This window comes from Paroedura picta, chromosome 16, assembly GCF_049243985.1.
Source record: "Paroedura picta isolate Pp20150507F chromosome 16, Ppicta_v3.0, whole genome shotgun sequence".
NCBI lineage: Eukaryota > Metazoa > Chordata > Lepidosauria > Squamata > Gekkonidae > Paroedura > Paroedura picta.
Window position 1 is genome coordinate 5,863,738 of NC_135384.1, and position 18,101 is coordinate 5,881,838.

General features: G+C 50.3%; 1 protein-coding gene across 1 annotated transcript; it reads left to right on the forward strand.

Moving 5' to 3' along the window:
* Positions 1–1,055: 1,055 nt before the first annotated feature.
* BICDL2 (BICD family like cargo adaptor 2) lies at positions 1,056–16,975 on the forward strand. Its single transcript, XM_077314598.1, has 9 exons — positions 1,056–1,756; positions 6,299–6,514; positions 8,533–8,649; positions 9,585–9,731; positions 10,265–10,447; positions 11,286–11,459; positions 11,559–11,689; positions 13,480–13,600; positions 14,557–16,975. Exons 1-9 carry the CDS (start codon positions 1,451–1,453, stop codon positions 14,728–14,730), a joined length of 1,569 nt encoding a protein of 522 aa, XP_077170713.1. The 5' UTR covers positions 1,056–1,450; the 3' UTR covers positions 14,731–16,975.
* The last annotated feature ends 1,126 nt before the right edge of the window (positions 16,976–18,101 follow it).

Sequence of the window (18,101 nt, forward strand, 5' to 3'; positions counted from 1 at the left end):
GAAGGCTGTGTGCTTTCACTTAGAATCATAGAGCTGGAAGGGGCCATGTAGTCCAAGCCCCTGCTCAGTGCAGGATCAGCCTCAAGCACCCAGGAGAAGGAGCTGTCCAGCGGCTGCTTAAAGACAGCCAGGGAGGGGGAGCTCCCCACCTCCTCAGGCAGCCCATTCCACTGCTGAACTACTCTGACTGTGAAATTTCTCCCCTTGATATCTAGCCAATATCATTTTACACAAAATTTAAAGCTGTCCCCTGCTGCCAACAAGAACCACTCCCTGCCCTCCTCCAAGTGACAACCTTTCAAATACTTCAGGAGAGCCATCCTGTCCCCTCTCAGCCTCCTCTTCTCCAGGCTGAACATTCCCCAGCCTCTCAGCCTTTCCTCCTAGGGCTTGGTCCCCAGGCCCTGGATCATCCTTGTCGCTCTCCTCTGAACCCTCTCCATTTTGCCCTGGTCCTTTTTGAAGTGAGGCCTCCAGGACTGCCTTGCTTAGGGGAAGGGAAGATTCAGGATCAGGGTTGCTGGGAAGAGAATGAAATCTACTGGGCTGGAGAACTGGAGTGGAATACCTGTCTGCCTAGCAAGCATTTTTATCTGACCCTTCTTCCAAGACCTGCGGATGGTCCATGTGATTTGCCTCATTTCAACTTAACTGCAAGCCAGCAAAATGTGAATTCCTTGGCAGTTCGGTCATTTGAACCCAAGTCTTCTAGATCCCAATTGAATGCGGTTATCAGGGCAGTACATTAGCGTGAGCTCTGAGCACCAAAGTCAAACCCTAGCCCAGCCACCAAATTCATCGGCAAGCCCTGACTGCTCACCTTCCCTCTGTAACAGGGAGCAAAACATACCTTTCAAGGCTGTTGTGCTGATTAAAATGACGTGGAAGGAAAAGCGCGCCGTTAAAACACGGCTGCTATTAATAATACCAGACCAGGAGCCAGGTTTCAGTTGGATGTGTGCGTAAAGGGGAGGGGAAGAGCTGAGAATTGAGCCAGGAGGGAGGGAGGGAACCGGAAGGACAGGTGAGGGAGTGAACGAGGGCGGAGCCACCCAGGAGACGGCAAAATTCACCTGTCACAGCCTGCGAGGGCTGAGGAACGAAGAGATAAACAGCAACTGGGAAAAGAAGAAGGAACAGAGAACCCCAGAGTCTGTCAACAGTGCTGGGTCTCCTGAGTCAAGATCGTATCCTACCTGAATGGTCGTTGCTGGCTTGCTCTCTCTTTTCAGAAGATATCAGCGGCCCACAGGGAAGTAGATCCCACCTGTGCTGGTTACCGGCTCTCCTGCTCCCCCCCTTTAACCCCCGAGGACCTGCTGCCCTGCTGACAACCTGAACACCCTAGCTTCCAGCTTCTCCCAAGCCTCACCTGTTGGACACCTCTTTCTCCCTCCCCTCGGGGCTTCCCTGCCCTTCAGTCCCACCCACACCCCATCCCAGCAATTCCATGGCCACCACCACAGCTTCAGCTCTGTACCCCGAGGAGGAGGGCCGCCGGACTCCCTTCCCCCTGAGCCCCCCTGTCCTCGGAGATGACTTCTGCCCCTTTGGGGGCGACCGCCAACAGGCTTTCGTGGGCGAAGGGGTCGTGGGGGACGCAGACCCCGAAGAGGCGGATCTGAGGATTTTGCTTCAGCGGAAGGAGCAAGACCTGCTGCTGGCGGCCGAACTGGGCAAGATGCTGCTGGAACGGAACGAGGAGCTGGGCCGGCGCTACGAGGAGCTGGCCAAGGAGCACACGGAGGCCATGGAGGTGAGGGGCGTCGTGGGCAGCGTGGGGTGCAGGGAGCGTCAGACTGGGAGGAACTCTGGCTTCAAGCCTTGGCTCACCACCAAGGTCGAGGGGGGGGGACCTCATTCAGCCTGTCGTTCTCTCTTCGCTTGACCTACCTAGCAGGGTGAGCGTGGGGACGGACGTGGGTAACTTCTGCCTGCGCCACCCAGCGCTTCTTGGAAGGAAGGAAGGTGCGGCACAAATGGGTCATGGCACCTGTTGAAACCGTTTCGGTGGTAGTCTTGCCGAGGCCCACCCTCTGTCCAAACAAATCTGGAAAGGCACAGATCCCAGCGTTGTAATCTGCTAAACTGGAATCTGAAAAGATCCAGACTTCCACTGCATCATGTGTTTTGTGTTTCCTCCGCAGAAAGTGCTGCCATATAGGGACTGGCATGCCCCCTGTCAAGGGTGGCCAAACTGTGGCTCTCCAGAGGTCCGTGGACTACAATTACCATGAGCCCCTGTTGCTGGCAGTGGATCATGGGAATCGTAGTCCATGGGCATCCGGAGAGCCACAGTTTGGCCACCCTTGCCCGTTGTGGACTGTGGTGGGTAAAGATCCCTCCTGGGTAGACTTGCTGAAAGATCGTGGGACCCCATGCCGTTTCCTAGGCCTCAGTTTAGGAAATTTTTTAACAAGTGAAGCGATTTGATCTCTTCGGCTTGGAATCGCTGACTCTTTTGAGTTTCTCCGAGGAGTTCTGGCTTCCGTCCCTTCCGTTCGCCCTGCCAAAGTGCGGTTGGCAATGGCAACCAGTGGACTTGATCCTTGTGGCAACTGGTCCAACGGGTCTGGCGTAGAGGAGATCACCGCCGAGGTGTGGTGGAACCGCAACCGACAGAGCGGCTGCAATTACGGAGGGGGGAGGAAGAACAGAGAGGGACAAAATGGGACAGAAAAGGCCCGGGCTGACTCACCCCGCAGGGAACCTCACCCACCTGCTGTTCTCTTCCGGGACCCAAATCTCTCTCTTGCTTACAGATACTAGGCCTGGTGCCAGAAGGCTGCTGTTTGTTTGGGAGGGGAGGTTAAAGGGATTAGAGCAGGCAAGGGACCGAGGAAATCGGAAAGTTACGGCATCGCTCCAGAGTGACGCTAAAATGGTTGCCGGTCCCATTTCTCTGTGGGCCTGAATCCGTCCCTGTCCCATCTGGGGTGTGTCGGAGAGGAATGCAATCTCGAGACTTTCCCTCTCCTGGGTGTCTTGGTTTCGCTATAGCCGGGGGCACAGAATTGGGGAAGCTCTCCGGCACCTTCGCCACGGAAGTCTTGAGCGAGACTGGCTTGTTGCGGAAGGGGTGTGACACGGCTTCATCAGACCTGGGCTCTGCTGCATGGGAATGTACAGATTGTCTTGCCTTGCCCTGACGGATGGGCCAGGGTGAGATTGCGTTCGCCTGGGGGCTGGGGAGAGCGAGCTTTTGTACTTAAGAGACGACATACATATGCCAGAATTCAAAGCAAGGAATAGAATCCTTGAATCATGGAATTGGAAGGGGCCTCCAGGGCCATCTAGTCCAACCCCCTGCAGAATGCAGGAAATCCACAACTACATGCCCACCCACCCACCCACGGTGAGCCCAATTCCATGTCCAACAAAGAGCCGGTATAAGCAAGGGCATTTGCATCATTGAAAACATGCATCGTTACGTTACTCACCATGCACACAGCGAATAATAAGCAACCTCTGTGTTCTCCAGAACCTTTTGTTTTTGTTGCTCATGGTGAATAATAAGCCGTAACTCTTCCATAGCCCAAACACTAGCTGTTAAGAGTAATTTACGAAGTGGCACATGCGAGATCTCGCAGTAAATATATGCAGGAGCACCCCGAGCGGTTGTTTTAGTGTGCTGGCTTAAAAATGCGCATAGTTCACGCCTGGATTACTGGCATCTGTTCTCCTCTCTCATTTCCTTCCCTGTAAAGCATCTTTTAATGCTGTATAACAATTGCTGCCAGCATTCCCTTTGGGGGCGGGAGGGGGGGTGCCATCAGCAGGCATCCTGTGAGGTAGGTGGGGCTGAGAGAGTTCTGAGAGAAACTGCGCTGCAAGAACAGCTCTATCAGGACTGTGACTAGTCTAAGGTCACCCAGCTGGCTTCATGGGGAGGAGGGGCAGGCAATCAAACCTGGTTCTCCAGATTACAGCCTGCCGCCCGTAACCACTACACCACACTGGCTCCAGGGCTAGAGGATACGAATTCTAGACTGATCTGAATCCGACCAACCATTCAAAATATATTCACATGTTGTTGGCACATGTGCAAAAAATTAAGGGTGGACCCCAGAGCAGCCTCCAGATGCTGCATGAATATATCTGTATGGAGGGATAAGATTTCCACACAGCCAACTGAAAGTTGGGATCACCAGGTAAATAACATTCGAGAGATTAGAGATTAGCTAGGGGTGCGGGCGAGGAGAAGCAAACAGAGGAGAAAATCTGGCTGTGGTAAATCTTTGCTGTTAGAATTGAGTGGCCTTACTGAGGGCAAACCCTGGATTTTATATCTTTTGTTTCTAGAACGTTCCCTCTGAGATCCGTTAGCATCACAGGAAAAATTGGGTCGAATCCAGTGTTAACTGGAGGCATCCCCTCAATGTAGGGCTACCAACTCTGGGATGGAAAATCCTTAGGAGATTTTGTGGGCCAGTTTGGTGTCATGGTTAGGAGTGTGGACTTCTAATCTGGTGAGCCAGGTTTGATTCCCTGATCCCCCACATGCAGCCAGCTGGGTGACCTTGGGCTCACCACAGAACTGAGAAAGCTGTTCTGACTGAGCAGTGATATCTCTTAGCCTCACCCACCTCACAGGGTGTCTGTTGTGGGGAGAGGAAAGGCAACTACAAGCCACTTTGAGACTCCTTTGGGTAGAGAAAAGCGGCATCTAAGAACCAACTCTTCTTCTTCGTCTGATCGGTAAAGGCATTGTTAATTTCCCTAAAACTCCTGTACTCTCTCTGTTCTGCCAAGTGAAAAACAGGAATGGCACCCATCTCACAGACAGTATCCTGGGGGTCTCCCTGCCCTCTCCTGGCTCCGTGCCGAAAGTTTCGAAGGGTTTCCCAACCCGGAACTGGCAGCCCTGAGTCTTCTGTGCCTTGTGAACGTTGAATTTGGGTTGAAACAGGACAACAATCAAGGGACTTTCAACTCTGGACCGGCAAGACTGAGCTCCTTGTCTGCAGCTTCCTTAAAATCCAGATAAGCCCCCCCCTTCCCCCGCCAGCCCGCCTGCCTGCCGCTTATCTGCTGTCTCCCTAGCTATTCAACCAGGCTGGTATTGCTAATCCACTGGCAATTCCCACTTCTGTGCCGCTGCCTAGAAGACAGAGAGAAAGGCTGCTGGGCTTTCCTCTGGGGGGAAAGTAGCAAAGTCCTTGGGGATGGGTTTTGCTTGCGTCTTTGCAGCACAGCTGATGTCGCTAGCTGTTCTGCAGGTATCTTTCTCTTGGCCTCGACGCAGATCTCTCCTCTGCCACCTTCCTCCCCCTCTTCTGGGTTCCCCTTGCATCATCAAGGTTTTCCAGACACCTGAGCAGAAACACACTCAGCCTGGTCCAGCCGTTCTTATCTTTTTTACCATTGAGAAGCCCCTGAAACCTTCTTCAGGCTTAGAGAAACCACAGAAGTGGTGCAATCTGGCAGAATATGTTTGGGAAGCAGAGCTGTGGACACGCCCACCTGGGGCCCCTCCCCTTCCCACCCCCTCCAAGCCCCTCATTGGCCATTTGGGAGAGTTGATATGAGCCTATAACCCGATAAATGATTAACAAATTTAAAATATATATGTATAAAAATTAACTCCCACCCATTCGGGAAACTCTTCCAGGCCTGTCATGAAACCCCAGGGTTTCACAAAACCTTTGTTGAGAAAGCCTGGTTTAAGTATTTGTATCCCATCAGATAAACGCACCAGATATCACCAGATAAATGCAACCCTCCTTTCCTAATTCTTTACAAACCAGCAGCTAGATGGAGTTCCCAACTTGGTGTAGCGGTTAAGAGTGGCAGCCTCTAATCTGGAGAACCAGGTTTGATTCCCCGCTCCTCCTCCACATGCAGCCAGCTGGGTGACCTTGGGCCAGTCACAGTTCTCTCAGAGCTCTCTCAGCCTCACCGACTTCACAGGGTGTCTGGAGGAAAGGTTGGCGATTGTAAGTCGCTTTGAGACTCCAGGGAGTAAAAAGTGGGGTACAAAAGAATGCCATCTTTATTCTTCTTCTACTTCTTCTACTAGCCCTCCCTATCCCCAGTTTTAGAGCCCAGTCCACAAAAATTAAGACAGTCATTCCGTTTCATAGATCTCCTCCGTTCTTACTTTCCTTCACCAACACAGAAAGGGAAGGGACATGTTTATGTAATGTTCCCAGCCTCTCAATCCTCTAAGTTCAGCTAACAAACAAGGCAGGATTTGAACCTGAGACTCCCTGGTGCACAGTCTGTCCTTGTAACAATGACAGGACACTGGGCTTCTCCTTAGCTAGCCCTCACCATTTTCTCTCTCGGGCCCTCCCAGCGTCTTGAACAAGAGAAACATGAACTCCGACGGCATCTTGAATCGGGCCAGGCAGAATTCGAGACGCGCGTGACGGAACTGGAGACTGATTTGGCAGCGGCCCGAGCCCAGCTGGGACAGCAGCGTCTGGAGCAGCAAGACACCAGCCGCGAGAGCTCACAGGCTGTCCTGGACATGTCGGAACAGAACCAGCGCCTGGTGGAGCAGCTCAGCCAGGTGAGATTGGGTCTGTCAGTCAAGATAAATGAGAAAGCCAGGAGGTTTGCCTGGAAGGCTAATAGTGCATTTTAATAGAGACACAGTGAGCAGACATTCAACAGGTGTAGTTTATTTACAAGTGCCATCCTGGGGCTTGGAAAACGCTGCATCTCTTGGTTCCTCACCCATCACACAGCCGATAAAGAGTTAAAAGCCACTTCCGGATAACCAGGTGGGGGACCAGTTTCTGGCGAAGGATGTGGAGCCCCAGAATATATCAAAGGATGCAAAGCCCCAGAATATATTTTAGCACAAGGCACTCAAGATCTTTATTTCCATGAAAGATCTACATTAGCCTTTCTGAACTTAAAGAGAGAGCTGGCGTATTATAGCGGCTAAGAATGGCAGCTTTTAATCTGGCAACCGGATTTGATTCCCCGCTCCTCCACGTGCAGCCAACTGGGTGACCTTGGGCTAGTTGCAGCCCTGATAGTACCATTCTCACCGAGCAGTTCTTTCAGAGCTCTCTCAGCCCCACCTCCCTCACAGGGTGTCTGTTTTGGGGAGAGGAAAGGAAGGCGGCTGTAGGCCACTCTGAGACACCTTTTGGTAGTAAAAAGCAGGGTATAAAAAGAACGGCTCTTCTTCTACTTCAGAAGTGCCACTGGACTCAAATAATTGGGAGAAGAATTTGCCTGAAAATATCCACTCCACCTGCCTCCAGAGAGTTTGGAAGAGGGCAGAGATTTAGGGCGGTGAGCTGAATGTCCCAAGCTAGCCTGATCTCATCTGATGGCAGAAGCTAAACAGGGCGGGCCCTGTGAGTAGTAGGACGGGAGCACGCCAAGGAAGCTATCAAGGGCAAGTCACCTCTGTCACTTCTTGCCTTGAAGACCTATTAAGGGAATGTGCCCATTAATCAGCCCTGACTTGACCCTACTTCCCACCAGAGATTTCCATCAGCCGTTTTGCTCCATTTCCTTCTTCCTGCTTTCAACAAAAACAAAAACATCCTAAATACTTACAGGGCTGCCCGAAGGAAAGCTACAATCCTTTAGGGTGTAGCTCTGCTTAGAACTTGCAGAAAGAACCAGACCAAGTAAGCCGAGAAACGCAGACGTGCTTTATGCGCCCCCCGAGCATCTTTTTGCGCAGCCTGCTGTTCAGAATTCTCCCTTCGCCTCTGTTGAACTACAAAAGCGGGAGGAGCCGAGGCGTGCCCCGTGAAAGGTTTCTGTGTAAGAACAAGGGCTCCATTGGAGGCAAATGAGATGCCGGGTGAGGTAACGCGGTTTTGTTGTTACAGCACTGGTCTGGCCGGTTTCCAAGAATGTGGGAAACGAGCAGCGAGGAGGAGCTGATAACAAGGTCAAATAAATGAGATAAGCTCTCTGCTTGCTGAAAAGCAATAAATAATCATTCCAGCGTTTACCGTGGTGATGCCTCAAAGGGGTCTTCTCCGACCCCGGAGCATCTCCATTAAGGGCCGCCGTTTCCTGGAACCGGTTTTAATAGGACGAGAAAGATTTCCCTCGGTGTGAAGCGGGTTTATTAGGTTGTTCTGGGAACTGGAATGATACACAGCCAGCGAGCATCATACTGGTGAGTTAGCAGTTCTCCTAAACCCTTGAGAATCTCTTTACTTGAAGAAATCAAGCTTCTAGTTCTCAAGGAGGAGTCAGAACGCAGCATACCGGGGAAAGACGAACAAACTATTTGTAATAAGAATACTTCTCGTAAAACCTTGAGAATATCTTCCCTTGAGAAGCTCAAGTTTCTAATTCTCAAGGAGGGATTAGAACACGGCACACCGATCAAAAACGAACCAGCTGTTTGTAATAATAAGGCATCTTGTAAAACCTGGAGAATCTCTTTACTTGAAGAGCTCAAGTTTCAAGTTCTCAAGGAGGGGTCAGAATGCGGCACACCGGTGCATGTTCAGAGGCACTCTCTTTGTCGCAGTTTCCAGGGCTCAGGTTCAGAAGACATTTAGGGGTTGGACTAATGCTGATGCCTCGTGTCTGTTCACTGCCAAGGTCTCCCACGTGGAGCATCAACTGCGGGAAGAATTAAGCCTAATGAGAGGGGAGCACCGGACCTTGGCCCTGAGCAGTGCCGAACACACGGCCCGAACCCAAAGCCTACAAGCAGAGGTAAGAAATGAATTTGCCAGGCAAGAGATGCTGAGGGAGGCACAGGACTACCCCAGATGTCCATGGAGCTCATGGTAATTACAGTCCACGGATCTTTGGAGAGCCCCGAACTGATAACTCCCAGGGGAGGGAAGGACAGTCTGTACATGCCCAGAAATACTCTTCCTCATCCATCCTTCCCACTTCCTTGCTTTAGGATGCTTAGGGCTGATCCTGCGTTGAGCAGGGGGTTGGACTAGATGGCCTGCATGGCCCCTTCCAACTCTGTGATTCTATGAATAGGCTGCCTAAGGAGGTGGTGAGCTCCCCCTCACTGGCAGTCTTCAAGCAAAGGTTGGATGCACACTTTTCTTGGATGCTTTAGGATGCTCTGGGCTGATCCTGCGTTGAGCAGGGGGTTGGACTAGATGGCCTGCATGGCCCCTTCCAACTCTATGATTCTATGATTCCTTCCTTAATGCTCCTAAAGCTAAGAAGCCTAAATAAAAAAATCTTATCTGGCCACATAGCGTCTGCAAGGCACTGAAAACACCAAACAGATTAGGGCTGTCAGAATGACAGAACTTCCACAGGAAGATCTGTTCTAATGGCATCCGCTTGTGACACCGATTGTGTGTTCAGGCCCAGCCTGTGGAGGGGACGGTGAAAAGGTCATAGTCCATATCAGCCTGACCATTCTTGAATCCATTCTGAACTGCTGCATCCGGCATCTGTATCCCACACACACCAGCCAGCTGTTAGGCTGTTTGGGGTGCCGAATGGCCAGCTATTTAATTTATAGTTATATTTTTACTGGGCATGGAGAAGGGCTGCAGACCCTCTAAGAAGCACTAGTTCTTCAAGGTGACAAGGTTGATGAGAGATGGGATCAAATCCCGGCATGGAGGAGCCAGTAACCACTTCTGTTTTATCTCCACCCCTTGCCCTTTCCCCAGAATCTTCTGTTACAGGAGTGGAAGCAAGATCTGGAGAAGGAGGCCCGTCAGCTGCGGGAGGAGAACGAATCCATCCAGGCGCTGGTGGACACCTTACACGACAACCTCCTTCTGTTGCGCAGAGAGAGTCATGAGAAGGAGCTGCGGGTAAATCTAATTATTTATTAAATTTCTACACTGCTCTCCCATATGGCGCAGGGCAGTTTACATATAATTAAAATTAACAATAGAATAAAACCCACAGAACAATATCGACATTCACAATCTAAAGCTTAGTAAAAACATAAGTAATCAGCAACATGGAATCAGAGGATCATAGAATAATAGAGTTGGAAGGGACCTCATGGGTCATCTAGTCCAACCCCCTGCACTATGCAGGACACTTTTTCGCACAGGAAAATCCCACCGCGGAAGCACATGTGCTTCTAAAGTGCACTGAAAGGGCCTTATCCGACGTATGCAAATTGAGCAGGGACAAAGCGCTCAGGTGGAACCTGGAGGAAAACCGCTATTTGGACAGCAGTCAAGATGGCGGCGCGTGGGCTTATTCGGAGGCCTGCCTGCCAAGGATGAGGAAGAAGAGGGATTCGATAAGATTGCTTCATCTCACGGAGGAGCTTCCCCCACCACACAGAACTGATTTTCACTTCCCGCCCTCCCTTTCTGTTCCTCGTTGCCAGATGAAGCTGCTCGAAACCGAAACGGAAGCGTTGAGGGCTTCCAACCGCCGTCTCCAGCATCAGGTCAAGGAGATGAAGGAAGAGATCCGGCTGCACGAGTCGGAGACCTCCATCACCTCCATCCAGTCGGAAATTGAAAGCAGCTTGGAGGACGCTCCGGGAGCACCTGGGCAGACCCCAAAGGTAGGAGGAGGAGGAGGAGGAGGAGGAGGGGCTTAGGGCTTACCTGTTTTTGTTGCGCATTAAACTTCCATTTTTTTTTAATGGACTCTCTCTGCCAAAATGGGAAATGCAGAATATGAAGTCCACCTTGGGAGCCCTCAAGGAATTATGGGGAGGAGAGGAACAAATGCTTTGGAAATCCCCTCAACGCAGCTTTCCTTTCTAGTTCTAAATATTGTTAGACCAGGCTTTCTTTTTGTGAAACCCTGCGTGTTTTTTGACGGCTCTGGAAGGGTTTCCCAAATGTGTGCGAGTTAATTAATTTTTAAATATATTTTTAACATTTGTTAAACATTTATCGAGTGATATGACCATTTATGGTCATCAGCCTGCCCCCCACAAATGGCCAATGATGAGGCACGGAGGGGTGGGGAGGGGAGGGGCCCCGGGTGGGCGTGTCCACAGCGATGCTTCCCAACTGTATTTTGCAAGATTGCACCACTTCTGGGGTTTCTCAAAGCCTGAAGAATGTTTCAGGGGTTCCTCATCACTAAAAATAAGTTGAGAAAGGCTATGCTAGACTGATAAGAGCGTTGCACTGATAAATGCTTTCAAGGCAGGATTTCTGTAAATTTTCTGGATCTGTGCAGACTTTCTCTTTGGCTGCAGTTGGGAGCTGCTGTGAAGGCGGCCTCATTAATTCCTGCAAGACTAAAAATTGCTTAAACGTAGAGCAGGTGACACTGTTGTGCCATCTGAGAGATTTCCGTGAATGCAAAGACGTTCCCCTCTAGAGTCAGAGGCATCATCGTGCCACCTACCCTCTCTCACCGGTTTGTGTTTGCTTTCTCTAACTTAGCTGAAGGTCAACGGCCTGGTTAAAGCCAGTCCTGTTGCCTCGGGGCCAAAGAACCCCTCGAGGGGATCGGAGGAGCAGGAGGCGGAATATGCCAAAAGAGCGCTAGCTCTGAGCCACCAGGAACAAGATCTACTGAAGCAGAAGGAAACAGAGATCATGAAACTCCAGGATCAGGTAAGGGATGCTGTTCCCCTCCATGGTAGGACACTATGTTATGGGATTGTCTGCAAGGTTTTTTTTTTAATTTTACGTATCCTCTGTTTTTATCCTCAGGTCACTTTGCAGTATGTGGAACTTTGCAGTTTAAAGTCCGAGATAGAGAGCCAGAGGCGACTGTATCAAGAGAGCAACCGGGACGAGGCCTTGAAGTTAGCCGTATCCGATCGGGACGAGGCGATTATTAAGTAAGCGAAGCGATCTTGTGTTTCCTTATTTGTAGCCTCCCAGTTGCAAGTAACAGCTAAGACAAACAGTGTACCTAACACAAGGAGCATGTCAAGATCTCCGATCCGGCTTTGTGCACCCCTGTATTCTGTTTGCTTTGGAATCAGGGTGTCTTAAGTATGATTCAGTTGCCCGTTTTATTATTGACCCGATGAAGCGTTTAGATGCCTCTGCTCCCAGGTCTGGGTATCAATAGACCATCAATGAAAATCCTCGAAGGGAAAAGAGAAAACAAGGCAGAGAAATGAGCACCGGTGCTGTGAAAAGACGATGCACAGACCCGCAAAGCGCACCCTCCTCCCTTTTTAATGCGTTGTGCTCTTTCTCTCCATATGGCTTGGCTCATTGCCCAGAGTGCTTTATTCGTGGAGAGATTGATACACCAGCATTCCTGCAGAGCTGGCGTGGAGAAACGAAGGGTCTGGGGCCCACTTCTGGTCCATGGGAGTTTTTCCCGTGACCCTGAAGTCGCTTCGCTGTGCTCAAGGAACATCTGGCAGCTGGACTGAAGTTCCTGAACAACTGTTAAGCAGTTCGAGGGCTAGGGCTGTGAGCTCTGACTTGGGGAGCACCTAGAGATTTGGGGGCGGAGCCTGAGGGGGCGGGGTTTGGGGAGGGGAGGGGCTTCAGCCGGTTCTGATGTCAGGGAGTGGCCATTTTCTCCAGGTGAACTGATCTTTTATTGCCTGGAGGTTATCCTAGGAGATGGTTTCGGGTCACCGAGGGGGAGGGCAGGCCCTGTTTACACTGGCCCTTGCTTTCGGGGGCTCCTGATCAGATTCCAATTCTTCCCATGTCCAAGCTTTTTAAATTGGTTCCCTGAAAAGTGAGCAGAGACCCAGGTATGTCTCCCCAAGTCAAACATTTGCCCACCTCTGTGCCAGGACCTCTCCTCCACAGGGGCCCTTTGGGGGCACCTTCTGCCAAGTCACTGAACCTCTGCTTTTCCCCTGCGCCTCCTCAGGGGCATTCAGGGGCTGCTGGAGCCAAACTCAGCCGCCATGTCCCCTTAGGGCGCATCTCCTTCCCCGCGGCGGCTTCCCTGCCCTCTTGCTGGCGCCACCCAGTCCAGAGAAAAGGACCTTAAGCTCTCTCAATTAATCCGTGTGGCCAGCGAGACTGCCCTGTTTCCTTCCACGAGTTAATGAGTAACTTAAAAGGAAGGGAATTAGCTCGAATGATCTTAATCCGTTGCAGGCGTGTAGGCGTCTCTTTTCTAGGGTTGCTGGCTCTGGGTTGGGAAATACCTGGGGACTTTGGAGGTGCAGCCAGGAGTGGGAGAGATTTGGGGGCAGGGAGGGACCTCTGGGGAGTCTAATACTACAGAGTCCCCCCTCCAAAGCAGCCCTTTTCTCCAGGGGAACTGATCTCTTTACTCTGGAGATGAGCTGTAATTCCAGGGTCTCCCCAGGTCCCACCTGGAGGCTGGTATCCCTAGCAGGTGCACATTTTGAGAGTGGTTCACTGTAGACAAGCATTTAGGAAAATTGCAGAGCTGTGCTAGTTGGCACCTTCAAGGGTTTGTTTCCAGCCTATCTGCCAGCAAAACGTATGTTCTGGGGCACCACCAATGCTACCCAGCCTTTTATGCCATGGCAGAGTGACACCTTCAGTGCAGGCCGGGAATCGCATGCAAAATCACATCTTTGTTGGTCTTAAAGGTGCTATTGAACTCAATTTTCTTGTTTTACATGTTCCCCATGTTGGTAATGTTTCTTATTTTCTTACCTCTCTCTCTCTGGCACACTAGGAAAGGCGAGATGGAACTGGAGCTAGCAAAAGTCTCTCTGGAACGGGATTCCATGAGCCAGCAACTGCTGCGGGTCATACGGCAGAAGATGGCTCTTTCCCAGGAACTAGAAGCTTGGCAGGTGAGCAACAGGCGGGGATTTCCTGAGGTTTAGCCCCGTATCTTGAAACACCTCTTTCGGTTTGTATGCTGGGAACAGGCTCCCCCAGGAGACATTTAACAGCAATCAGCAACAAATGTCGAAATCCCCAATTACCACTCAAACGGTTTTGGCTCCGGCGTGATGCTTAATACGTTCCAGATTCGCACAGCATTTCTGGTTCTTCCCCTGCATTCACAATTTGTTCCAAGTGTGCTCTGTGGATTCCTTTCAGCTCTGGAGAAGAGGCTGAAGGGGGGAAGGAAGCGGTGGAGGAATAAGAAAAGAAGGAGACGCAGGATGGCAAAAGCAAAGGGTTTACTGAAGCAGAATTGCACTTGTGCAGGGTAAATGGTGAAAGAGGAAGGATACTAGGTTCGAAATCCATTCGGCCTCAACGTTTGGGTTTCAGCCCTGGCTCCTGCCTGGTGGAATGAGTTCCCTACGAACATCAGGACCCTGATGGAACTTTCTGTGTTCTGCTTAGTTCTAGGCCAAAGATGGAGTTTTTCTGCCAGGCCTATGGTCGAAGCCAACCAGAACCATATATTAAAACCATACATCAGGCTGGGATTCCCTTCTCTCACCCCCCTCCCCACCACTCCCTGACCCCCCCTGCCTTGTTTGCCCTGTAATCCAGGGCCAAACACACTGGCAGCAGGCAATAGTCTCTTCAAGTAATTTTAACTTGTTTTTGACATGTTTTATGTACTATTTTATTGTTCTGATGTTATGGGCTTCCTGATGTTCCTGCCCCGAGATGGCCAGTCCGAGAGGGCCGGTATACAAATCGAATTACAAATAAATATAAAGTGGTGAAAGGAACTCAGGGAAGAAATGGTTCCGGGGGGCGGGAGGAAGGGGAAAGATGAGGGAGTTTCCCAGCATCCCTTGCTCCACTGCCTATCTGTGCTCACATTTCCCTTCCTGGTACCCAGGACGATATTCAGTACATCATCCACCAGCAACTGCTCCAGAAGCAGCAAGAATGGACTCTTAGCATCACTCCATCACCTAAGAGCCCCACGCAAGGAAAAAACGCTCCTTTCTTTCGACGAGGCACCAGCATCCCCGGCGGTAACAGTTTCTTCTCAATCTTCCGGAAAAGCTGATGGGGCTTGGAGGTGACCCAGAACTCCTGAGATGGCTGGAAAAGGAACGGAGGTGGAGGGAAATAGAAAACGCCAATCACAGATGAAGGAGATGGCTGAGTCTGGATGATAAGACATTTCTGGGGCAGAAAGGGCTCTGGTGTCTGTTAGTGGCTTATCTGCTTAGTTCTAGGCCAAAAAGAACCAGTTTCCTTCCTCTAATTCAGTCATAAGAGCACCAAGACCATTTTTCCATCTGCGAGATTCACAATTCTGTACGGGTCCCGAAGATGGTGCCCCCACAGGTGCCTCAGTCCTAGCTGGCCCCTTTTCTGGCATTCTGCATGTGGTTTTAGAAAGTGGGCAGGGCCAGGTATACTATTGCCCTACGAGTCTTCTGATTGGCCACTGGAGGTTTGCACAGGTTGGCTGCACGAACATTTCAAAACATTGGTTTGGCAGCACAAGGCAGACATTTTTATGGCCTTCTCTAGAATATAGCAGGAAATGGCAAATGCTCTGAAACTATTAGTATTGTAAGCCACCTTGATCCACAGGGAAAAGCGGGGTAGAAATGTTTTGAGCGAACCAGCATGCTGTAGTGGTTAAGAGTGGTGGCCACTCCTTCTCCACATGCAGCCAGCTGGGGTCACCTTGGGCCAGGCACAGTTCTCTTAGAAATGTTCTTGCAGCAGTTCTTTCAGGGCTCTCTCAGCCCCCACCTCCCTCACAGTGTGTTTGTAGTGGGGAAAGGAGGGGAAGGCAAATGTAAGCTGCTTTGAGGCTCCTTCGAGTAGTGAAAAGCGGGGTGAAAACCAACCCTTCTTCTTAAAAAAATATTTCTGGCCATCCCAGAAATTGGGATGGTTAATCAGTTTGTATCTGACAGATGTTGTTCCCCAAACAGTCAGCCAATCAAAAGCAGGAATCCATAGACTTTTCCAGAACCATCTGCAGGTACAACTATGCAGATCTGACCTTAAAGCACTGACACATTTACTCTCTCGTGGACTCAAAACTCTAATAGTAGCGAGTCTAACGACGTTTTCTCTCCACACAGAGGAGGGAAGAAATGATGCTTGACTTCTTAGAAGTCTGAAATAAGGACTGTCACACAGGACATCTTGGAGAATAGTGGTAACTACCCTGCTGGGTAATCCACTTGTATGTTCCAAGACTGTGCTTCTCAGTTCTGCTCTGATCGCACTTTAAATCCCTGCGTTGCCCTGCTCCGCATTTCGGCTGCTTCCTTTCAGGATGAACTCCGAGGAATTGACACGTGAAGAGGGGGGGAAAGAGAACAAATTGAGATTCTGATTGCTAGGTCCTTGAAACATTTAAGTAAGTTTCAACATTGGGGGGGGGCAATTTCCTAATACACTATCATATTAGTTTCCCCCATCCCTCCAAAAGGTGGCAGTATTACCCACAATACACTAGGGCAAGGGTAGCCAAACTATGGCTCTCCAGATGTGCATGGACTACAATTCCCATGAGGCCCTGCCCACTGGCAAGGGCTCATGGGAATTGTGGTCCATGCACATCTGGAGAGCCACAGTTGGGCCATTTCTACACTAGGATTTCCTACTTGTAACAGATTTTCTTTGCTACTAGATTATTTTAAATTACCTGCAATAGGTAAAGGGTCTTTTAATATTTGCATATATTATGCAAATGAGAAACTCATTCCCTGCCTCCCCCCCATTTCTTTCCTATTTCCCTCTTTTTGCACACCCTGCTTGCAGGCCTTTTTTGCTGTGTGATTGCAAGCCAAACTGTGGCTCTCCAGACGTCCATGGACTACAATTCCCATGAGCCCCTGCCATGCTGCTGGCAGGGGCTCATGGGAATTGTAGTCCATGGACGTCTGGAGAGCCACAGTTTGCTCACCCCCTGCTCTAAGCGCATGGCTTCTGTTAGTAGTTAATACTGACTTGGGTCAAGTTTTTTGGGGTCCCATGCCTGCAACAGTGTCCTTACTTAGCAAATTGCATAGCCACCAGTAGGGCTGCTCTTCCCTTTCACTCTCTAGCAAACAGGAAAGTGTTTTAAAAAGGTCTCAAAGTCATAGCTGTTTTATCGGGACCCTTGTGAATTTCCCCAGCTGCTTATAAGGCGGAGAGTTCAAGGCTGATGGGATGAACCGAAACAGAGGTTTATTTATCCGTCATGAATAAAATGTATATTATAGTGTAATTTTTCTTGTATATTTTGTTAATATAAGTTTATTAATATTCTGCTTAATTAAAAAATGTATAGTTTTAAACGTCGCATTTTATTTCCTTGTTGAGAAGAAACCTGCTGGGTTCTTTGGGAGAGGAACATCAACTTATTTTATACTCTTCCCCCCCCACCCCCCCCAGTGAGGATCCAAAGCAGCTTGCATCAGAGAACGCTGTGCTTCCCCAGAAAAAGGAACAGCCGAGTCAAAAATAAAGATCAAGCATAGAACTAGCAGGACTTTTACGTTTGATCTTTATTTTTGACTCGGCTGTTCCTTTTTCTGGGGAAGCACAGCATTAAATGGGCAAAAGGAAACCGGGCCAACAAAGAACGCGGTGGAGAGATACGATCAAAATGGTCACTGGCCAGAACATTACAAAACTAAAAGCAGCCCAAGATCAGAAATCATGGTGGCAGTGGAGCCATAGGATCGCCAAGAGTTGAACTCGGCTGGATGGCCAATGCTATAATCACATCACGGCATTAAATATTCCCCACTAATTTGCCTCTCATGGCTTTTCACATTTTTACCTATGCCATGTGGCCCGTTCATTTCCAACCCTCGATTTAGCTCTACGGAGCCGGTCAAAATTCCATCCTCAATCCCCCGGTTTGGTTACCACCATGAAAGACCATGAAAGACAAGCCAACCTGAGCAGAGTCGGGTTTTGTTTATCCCCCAACATTAGGCTTTTTTCCCTTCAGTCCGGGGCCAGGGGCTGCGAAGAGACATCTGCCGAAAACTGGCGCAAGCCGAGGCCTTTTTGTCTGGCTGGGGCAGGAGTGGCGTCCCTTGCAAGAGAATCTCCAGGCTGTTCCGCTGGTGTCCACCCCCACCCCGCACGCCAGCTGTGCCCATCTGGGTGGCATTTTCCTACCCGCAAGCGGGCCTAACAAGAGAACAATGCGGGTGTTTCTTGTCACACTGAGGGGGTGGCTGCAGTTGGCATCCCAACCCTCCACGGCGGAATGCGGAACGGAGGGATCCGGCAGATGTACAGAGTAAACAGAGACCGCTCCTGCCAACCCGCTGGCCCTAGAGAGCTGTAGACTCACATTTCAGTGTGGGGAGAAGCATCAGGACTCCTAGCAGTGTCTCTTTCATTTCCCTTCCAGCCTCTGACTCTTATTCCAAAGGCCAGAAGAGTACCCAGTCTCCAGGTAAGCCT

Bases quoted from the DNA above. Each gene is read 5' to 3' on its own strand.
- BICDL2 (XM_077314598.1), top strand. From the start codon at position 1,451: ATGGCCACCACCACAGCTTCAGCTCTGTACCCCGAGGAGGAGGGCCGC. The intron at 8,650-9,584 runs GTAAGAAATGAA...CCCTTTCCCCAG, and splicing joins CCCAAAGCCTACAAGCAGAG to AATCTTCTGTTACAGGAGTG. The intron at 10,448-11,285 runs GTAGGAGGAGGA...TCTCTAACTTAG, and splicing joins CACCTGGGCAGACCCCAAAG to CTGAAGGTCAACGGCCTGGT.